General features: G+C 43.4%; 1 protein-coding gene across 1 annotated transcript; it reads right to left on the reverse strand.

Annotated features, from left to right (window-relative positions):
- Positions 1 to 166: 166 nt before the first annotated feature.
- nradd (neurotrophin receptor associated death domain) lies at positions 167 to 7,894 on the reverse strand. The gene is made up of 6 exons (XM_070912563.1): positions 7,759 to 7,894; positions 3,684 to 3,816; positions 3,172 to 3,525; positions 1,842 to 2,055; positions 1,570 to 1,712; positions 167 to 711 (listed from the first exon to the last, which is right to left on the reverse strand). Exons 1-6 carry the CDS (start codon positions 7,795 to 7,797, stop codon positions 398 to 400), a joined length of 1,197 nt encoding a protein of 398 aa, XP_070768664.1. The 5' UTR covers positions 7,798 to 7,894; the 3' UTR covers positions 167 to 397.
- Between the last annotated feature and the right edge of the window lie 1,205 nt (positions 7,895 to 9,099).

Below are 9,099 nucleotides of genomic sequence, written 5' to 3' on the forward strand. Positions count from 1 at the left end.
TTTCTGTAGTGTCCAAGGCGTTGAGGCTTAACCAGAATTGAAAAATTGCCAGCAAGTTACGACATACTGATAGATTGGATTCGACCTACAAAGTTGTGTTCATTTCCCTTGGTAACAGGTGATTTGCTCTTTAGAGATAACAGACAGATTCTTTCATGCAGTTGGATCCACGTAAAATCAAATGGCGACATAAATTGGGGTAGCGGAAAGTGTTACACAAATAGTTTTTGTTCTCTTGGTAAAAACGGAATCGTAAGCGTCCAACAAAGCAACCAGAACCATCGGTGGCAGCCTCCAACAGTGACAGAGGTGTTGATATCAGAGTGCCTCGCTTGTCGTTTAAATGGAAGTTCTTCACTTGAGTCTGTTAGTGTCATACGTGTGTTTTGAGGAGCTGTCAGACCACAGAAACACCCTGTGTGGGGCAGTTAAGAACTGTTACCACGTCGGGCCTCTCGATGCGGGCCAGTGCAGAACACAGCAGTCCCAGAGTGGAGCCTTCTTTCTGGGCCCAGTTAGAGAGGAGCGTGTGAGCGGGGGCCTCTCCATGCCCAAACAGGTCCAGCTGTTCAGGCTCATAGCCCAGCGCTGCTCCCAGCTGCCTCCACCCCCGACCCCCTCCCTCCTGCAGGAGGCGCTCCACCTCCTCCTGTCTGTGGGGGGGCAGGTTGATGTACAGACGATTGTCCTGCTTGCTGTCCCTCTTAGTACCTGTGGAAACACAAACGAAATTAGCTTACCGTTTGGCTATTTCTATCAAGAAAACTAACTGATAAGATATTTTCAATATAATATAATATGGTATTTCTATTATTACCTGATATGAATTAAATGCATATTAGAAACATAGAAATACAAAGTTCATAGACTTGAAATTAGAAAGTTTTGTGCCTTTTCAGTTTGTTCCGGCAGGTTGTTGCTGTGTGCCAGTGGCCGTGTAGGCTACGTCCTTTTGTTAAGATTGTAATTTCAGGCGATCACTTTTCTATCTTTTTTGTTTTCACATTAGTTTACAAATCACCTTACTTTAAGACCATATAGACTTTGTTTAAGGTGGTGGGGGTTAGAGTGCCGTTCAGGACGCCTTTATCAGCAAGCGTGCTGCTTCATCGGAAGTCATTGCTGCATTTTTTTGGTGCATTACTGCCACTGACTGGAATAGCCTGAAACTGGCAGCAGAAAAGCACATACATGGGCGTCTTTGCACATTTGCATAAGATACAAGAAAGAAATTCGGGGATACACTCACAAAAATACTGCTCAGTAGCGCTGCTCGTGGTCAAATACTCCTTTAAGAGAAAGTATATTTAATAGTGTTCTGTCTGGAACATTGAGTTAATTTTCCTTTTTCTAATGCAATCCTTTATATTAGAAAGTCACAGATCATTTGAAGTTTTATAGTAGGATAGTGTTTTTTCTAATTAACAGCTAGTAACGCAGGTATGCAAGTGCATTTCAGCACATTGAGTTAATAAAGGTCTAGATGTTTTAGTGACCTTATTAAAATGTTTTCGGAAGCCTCTGAAACTTTAATTTAGTTTAGTTTCAAAGAGCCTTCGTCTACCACACCTTTGCTGGGCTGGTTGTCCTGTAGGCTGTGAGAGTCCAGAAACACACCGCTGTCACTTTGGAGCTTTTCTCCCTCTGGAGATGTTCCCAACTCAGCCGCACGGGCCTTAGAAAGAGCCCTCTTCTGTTTACATGATCTCCAGCTGAGAAGAGCAGAGGAAAACAATGTCATTTCAGCTACCCACAGTGAGCTATTTTTCATCCAAGGGCCAATCTTGTAATCATTATTACATCCATTTAAGGACTATCACTCATCCCTGAAGAAAACTCACCATTTATAAGCCACATAAAGAAGCAGACCCAGCACCACGGCGGCCAGAACAGACACGTAGGCCAGAATGTTGTTGCTGCCACCATCATCCTGCGGGGTAAACTTGGGCGTTCCAGGGGAAGGACTGGCCTCTCCTTCATCTGGCCAGCGAGGAGAAACATGGGTCCCATCGGGCCCCTCCAGAGCAGGACGAGACAGAATGTGCAGCTTCTTATCTATTGAGATCGAGAAAGCGAGACACGTGTCAGCGGCAGTACCATTGCATCTGCACATATGCACATCAGAAACACATTTGGGCTGCATAAATTAGGGCCAGAAATAATTCCACAGACGCCTGTGCGCCTGATGTAATGATAGCCTCAGTCATCCCGGTCCCCTGGGGTTTTGAAACCTTTCATTGCCCCTGTTTCCAGCCTCGTTCTCCCTCCTGCAGTCTGCCTATTTTAGGATCAAACACTTCAAGGTACTGTGCTGACCTCTTGGGGGTCAAAGGGTCAGGACACATGGACCCAGAGTGTGTACAGATGACCTTACTCCTGGAGAGCGAGTGTAGCCATTTGGGAGCAAACAGACTAGTTGTCGGGGTCAGCAGCCTCCCTTGGTCTCCGGGTTCTTGGGGGCAGTTAACCTAAAGACCTGTCAAGCTCATACCAATTGGATTACAGCACTTAAGTGGGCTCTTCTTTCACTACTCGTGTTTCCCAGATCGGAGTGTTACAGAGTGTTCAGATGAGGTGTGGATGCAGGTGTTGACCACATGTCGTTGTATTCTCACAGACCCTCCAACTCCCTGTCCCGCTCCCTTCAGCTCATTCTTTCATCTTTTACTATTGCTGCCTCTCACTGCATTAGATCTTTAAGGGATAAGGCTGCCAATATTCTGTACTTTTCTTACTGCCAGAAAATCTCATTGGATCCTTTCAATGGGATTTTTTTAAAACAGGTCACAAATTAATAGTTTTTTAAAAGGCCAAGTCATTTACTAAAACAGCAAGGACTATTTTCAGCTGCGGATTTGGTAGTAGTAGTAAGAATAGCTAGTAAGAATTTACAGCAGCAGGACAATGACTATAGGATTGATTCAAAATGAATTACAGCACCAATGTTCATCACAATGAATGAACATGTCACCCAGAACATTTATGTGTTTGTAATAGTTTTTGGACAACATGGCACAAAGGCATAAACTATATCAGGCTTTGGCTACAGAGAATATCTGTTAGTTGGTAGGATAAATTTATTGTTGTTTTATTCTTTTTTTAATATATAGAATAACGCCAGACTTTAAAAATCCAATGCATTTCCTCAGTTGAATCTTCCTTACAACTCACCCATGCAGAGCGTGTCGGAGTTGGGCATACATGCTCGGATCTCCACCTCGCTGTCAGAGCACTGGGTGCAAGACTGGCAGGGTTTGGTGCTAATACGCTCCTCAGAAAATGTTCCGGGGCCACAGATCTGGCACTGCCTGTCTCCCTGTGGGCCACACTCCCGGGTAACACCCTCACCACGAGTGCACTTGGAGCAAGGCGCACACAGGCCGTGGCTGCTCAAAAAGAAGAAGCCATTGTCGCATTCACATTGTGTGTCTTGAGTGGCGGAGCAAGAGGCCACCGTGGGGACACTGGGTGGGCACTTGGCACAGGGAAGGCAACGGTCGAGGCCTTCAGATGAGGAAAATGTTCCTGGGAAACAGATTGCAAAATCAGTGTCAGTGTTTCTCTCACAAATATCAGTGGCAACAATGAGACGCAGTGCCTCTTGAACTGATGACAGAGATAATGATAAAGCAGGTAAAACATATTCCACATTGGTGCAGTAACATTAGATTATAATTGCTTACCCTGAGGGCATGGTGTGCATTTGGTATCCTCTTTCCCACACTCTACCTCCACCCCGAAGCCAGAGGGACACAGACTGCAACACTGCCCTGATTCAGTGAACTGCCCACTGGCACAGGCATCTCCAAGAGTAACCTACAGTAAATAAATGACATAGTTAGAAAGAAATACCATCACTGTGCAACTAAACAAATACTATCATGTGTTTTAGGCCGTTTTTATTTTGACATGTTACAGGATTCATATTTAACTTAGGAAGTTGACAAACAAGAAAGCGAAAGGAGTGGTTTTACTTTGTTCACTGAGTTTTCTGCCTTACACCACATGTGGGAAGGAAATCACACACATCCCACCCCTGCGCAATTAAAGAAGCGGGGAACCGGGTGAACTGAAAATGGCCTTTTTTATCTTTCTGTCAGCCTCGGTTTTCGCCCTTAAAGTGCTCCGAGTCCTTATCTGCAAGTGGGTAATGGAGAGCCCAACTTGAGTTATGACATGAGGGATAGATCGGACATTCCTAACGGCTTGTGCAGCAGGGGTGGTGCCTGACAGGAGAGGCTGGCTTTAATCAGATGGCTTTAGACCAGTGGAAAGAATAAGACATGAAGGGGTGAAGGAAAACACTCAGAAAACGAGGAAGGAAGAAGTAAGAAGAGCTTCCGCCCTCCCACTCATTCCAAATCAGTGTGAATGACAATGTGTATCTCTGTGTGTGAATACACTGTATGTGTATGTATGCATGTCTTGACATCAGAAAAAGGAGGGGGGAGGTTTATAAAGGAGACGGTTCCAGCCCCAGGCAAGGGTGTCAGTTAACCAAGGCTGCCCAGCATGCAAGTATCTGTTTGGGTGAGAAGGGGCCTTTGAAGTCGCAGAGCCCCGCAGGTGTGTCTATGAAGGTCAGTATTTCACTAACTCCCCTTCTCCAGGCTCTGAACAACGGCATCTTAAACATGCACACATTTTAAGATTGGCCCTCCGCCTTACTCCGCCTGGGGGCTGACAAGAGCAAACAGATGTCTAACAACTAACCTCCTGCAAAGGGGAAAACTAACAGCTAAACAACCCACTGATGTCTTTCTTTGTCTCTGAAGTCTGCCAAGAAACACAGGCAACGTGTGGGAACCTGTAGAGCCTCCAACAAAAAGCCCACCAGAAACACACCCACACCACACACACCATGCCATGCCCCCATTCGCAAAACACTGAAATGTTCCATGCTGATACTACAGGAGGAACAGCTTTGAAACGGGGCTCGCCTCGTTCCAAAAACAACAGCCAGTTTTACTGTGGCGCTTGCAGAGGAGCCTGATGATATCTGAGCACCAGCCACAGAACCCAGATCAGAGGCATTAGGGTGTCGGGGTGGTAGAGTCCAGCAGGCAGGAACCAGTAGGATGTTTGAAGTTCGCAGACTGTGACCAAGCCTGGACCATAATAACTTGTAGTACAAAGGCCTCATGGTAACTCTGGTTGGTCCTCCTCCATGTGACAGATGGAGCTCCTCTGCTAACACAAGCTAACCTCTTAGCCCTCATTCTATACTTTGATAAATATTTGGTGACAGCGGCTCTGTTTTATTTTTACCTCCAGCTTGGATTTCTGTCATTTTACAGCGCCTGGTGGGAGTCTGTAAGCCTGCTGGAGGGCCAACTCGGCTCAGAGCAGGAAGTGCCAAAGGCTTGGCACTTCACCCACTGGTGCCCAGTGTACAATAAAATATTTAGTCCATGCCCCACTGGAGACGAGTGGGAACAGTCATCTACTCAGTAGAGGAATGAGTAAATCATTATCTACTGTATATACTGTGTGAAATAGTAATATATATGGATACCAACTAATGTTTATTGGTATGAGAACATATTCCAGTTCACAATTAATATGCATTACACTTAATATTGGAATGAATCACTAGTTTTTACACTGAATGATTTCAAATTAAACTACTCGTTAGAGAGAATGAAACATAATAACCCATAAATCCACCTCATAACAAAAAGTGTTTATGCTTCCTTACATTGGGCATGTATTGTATTAAAATGAACAAATCACAGTTTTAATTATCAACTATACTAGTGTTTATACAATATCATATCCAGCTTTCCTGCAAAAAGATTAATTTGGTGTGCATGCACAAGAGAGTATTCAGCCTTATCTGCTGCCTCGGGGGCAGAGACTCTGAAGGGGGCTGCAGTTGCTTTTTCCATTTAGGTACGAAGCTGCAATCTGAAGGGATTCCCCAGTGAGAACACGCGGACCACCGAGGAGCACTGCTTTCAATGGGGCTCTCAACTCCACGGCTGCCGGAGTCACTCAGTCATCGCGGATCACACACACACACACACACACACACACACACACACACACTTCATTTCAGCCTTCTCTGTGCCTGAAACATTTTCTGTGCCCTTTTGAAGTGAGAACCACTTTTGAAGCGCGTAGGCTGGAGTTCCCACAGTTAATCTAATCTGCGTGAAAAATAAACACACAAAAGGATGCTCTCTCCCTCTCTCCGTGTGAAGACAATGACCCATGAGCCCTCACATTCTGACTGTGACAGCAGCAGACACGAGGTCTTTCAGCAGAGACAGCCTGAGCTGAGGGAAGGTTGTCTAAAGCTGCACATCCCATCTCCGCTGATTACTGTCATTAGTATACAGGGAGGATAAGGGACAAATTAAAGGACATGGTTTTCTCTTTTCAGGAAGAAAGCTCACCAAAAACTCTGATACTGAATCAAACAAGACAGCACACAGCAGCCTGCTAACTATTAATCTACTGATTTTCAACTCTCACCAAAGAGTTGAGAAGTGGTTCAAATGTCTAAATGATCCTGAGGTCTGCCCCCCAAAGAAATCTGCTTAACTACTCTATGGAAATTCAAATGACTGTGGTAACAAACTACCCCCCCCCCCCCCACACACACACACACACACATACACCACAAACTGGGAGAAAATGATGATAATTGCTTTGCTCCGGATATCCAGACCCCAACAACACACTGAAAGCTAGGCCACATTTTCACCAGGAATTGCAACAAATATGGCAACATGTACAGTAAACTAACTGCAACATGAGCCTTAGAAACCGAGTTTACAGCAGAAAATCATGAAGAATGTGCTCACATACGATAAGATACAATCAACTTCTGCACTAAATCATTCAGTGAGTAATAAGAGAATCATTTGACAGCACAAATGCTAATTTTTCAGTGGACTGAAGAAGCACACTTGAAGCCCCTGTGTTTGCAAAGCAGAAGATAAACGGCATCTTAGATTTCAAAAAGATTATTATACCCTTATAATATGAAAGAGATACACATCTTTTTAAGAGCAGAAGTTTTATCTAAAGACTTTGATCTAACAAAACTGCTTTGACTTGGAGGAGCGTGTCCAGACAGGACTACGAGCCCCATGGGCTTTTTGAGGTAGATGACAGTCAAATTATTGTCTGCAACAGTGGAGGCAGGGCCCTTCTTTTAAACCCTGATCTCAGCTTAATAATATGCTATCAAACACCACTGAACCTATAATTTGTTCATAAAATACATCATTTATCACTGTGTAGGTGCATAATCTTGGTAAACTGTGTGCTCCTATGCGTTGTTCTTGTCTGATGATCCAGGATGTTTGGAGATCACAGGGGTCTGCAGCAGCCTGTGGACATGTACAGTATAGGCCACAGACACAAGCAGTGCTCTAGTAAAAATAAGGAGTAGTTTGATTTCACTCTTGTTTAGTTATGAGAGGCTTTAAAAGAAAGACAGGATGAGATTTAATCAGATGCCCCTTCACTATTTCCACTGTTATTTGCCAACTACAGAATGACACCAAACACATTCACCAGCAGGGGCCATGTGACACAGCCTTAATGGTATGGCTCTCTGGTGTAAAACAGATTTCCTTTGGGAACAATGGTATAAAAGTGAACTCGGTGGCTGAACTTCACAAGGGCTACTACTGTGATGTTGTGATGATAAGAGTGTGAAATAAGAAGGTAGCAGACTGTGAAGCCTTTTGAGTTGAGTCAATGTGTGTTATCGTGTTAGTAAAGCAGTTAATAACTGTTGCTTACTTTTAACAGCAGAAGCGCGCAGATGACAAACGGTCTCATGTCTTCAGGCTCCAAAACCCTCCTTCACTTCGAGCGGACAGATTGGTGCGTCTCAAAATCTCTGGCAGAGCTTTTTTTTTTTCAGTCTGCAGCCTTCAACAAACGCGTAAAAAAGTGTCATAAAAACTTCCAGTTCTCTAAATCTAAACGTGGCACTACAAAAAGACAAATTTATCACAAAAGGCGCTGGTTCCGCAGACGGGAAAGTTCGGTCCTAGTCCAGTAATCAGATGTTTTTACGCATGAGAAGGCGGCTTTAAAAAGCAGGCTGTGTAATCCGTAGATTCTCCCAGAAACAGCGCGGTAGACGCATTTCCTTCTCTCAATGCATCCCCTGCTGATACTGTGTAAAGTTAACACAGAGTTTCTTCTGTTTCAGCACGGCCTGCCACCACTCCTGCAGCTTTGCAACAGATGAGGCAGGAAAAGCTCCAGCAAGCTCTCCTGGGCCTTTTTCTCCTCCCATCTCCTCAGCTTTCAAACCGGCTTTCTGATTGGCTGCATCCCTGCGACGCGCGGTTGGGAACAAAAATATAATGAAAGGCAGAGGAGTGCAATCAAGTCTGACACTGTCAGTGTATGTGTGTGATTATGTAGTCAGATGATTAATATACCCTCATACCTGCTGGAATCAACAAGTGCATGTTTAAAAAACTGTACTACACGAAAACATTAAAACTCCGAGACCCAAAGAGTTCAATATTGAATGAATAAATGGGACATTATGAAGTTAAAAATGACATGAATAAATAGACAATATATAAATGGTGGAATGCAGTTAAGTACATTTACTATTTACTACCTTACTTGAGTATTTCCATTTGATGCCACCATTGTTCTTTTTAATACACTACATTAATTATAACTAGTAACTAGTATATAGTTATACTAGTTACTAGTTACTTTACAAATTAAGACTTTACATACAAAACATTAGCATGTACCCTGATGTTGTTATAGAGTAAACTACCAATGTAACTGTACATACAATTGTTGAAATATTTCTTAAACATTAATGCATCTGTAATAATAATTCACTAATATCATATATGATTGTATAACAATTGTGGCAATTTTACTGCAGTACTTTCACTTTTGATACTTTAAGTACCTTTACTTTAGTAATATTTTCAATGCTGGGCTTTTACCTGTAATGGAGTATTTTTTCACTGTGTTATTGCTACTTTTACTTACGGATCTGAATACTCTCTCCACCACTGCAAAATATATAAAAGAGTAAAAGCATTGTTTAAGTATTGATTTTGAGGTGCTTGTACTTTACTTGAGTAATTCCATGTTATG

This window comes from Enoplosus armatus, chromosome 9, assembly GCF_043641665.1.
Source record: "Enoplosus armatus isolate fEnoArm2 chromosome 9, fEnoArm2.hap1, whole genome shotgun sequence".
In the NCBI taxonomy this organism is placed as follows: domain Eukaryota; kingdom Metazoa; phylum Chordata; class Actinopteri; order Centrarchiformes; family Enoplosidae; genus Enoplosus; species Enoplosus armatus.

What these genes read in the sequence shown, in the direction of transcription:
- nradd (XM_070912563.1), bottom strand. Translation starts at nt 7,797, where the DNA reads ATGAGACCGTTTGTCATCTGCGCGCTTCTGCTGTTAAAA. An exon ending in ATGCACACCATGCCCTCAGG is followed by an intron (nt 3,526 to 3,683) that starts GTAAGCAATTAT and finishes TCTGTTTCCCAG; the next exon opens with GAACATTTTCCTCATCTGAA. An exon ending in CTTTATGTGGCTTATAAATG is followed by an intron (nt 1,713 to 1,841) that starts GTGAGTTTTCTT and finishes TGCTCTTCTCAG; the next exon opens with CTGGAGATCATGTAAACAGA.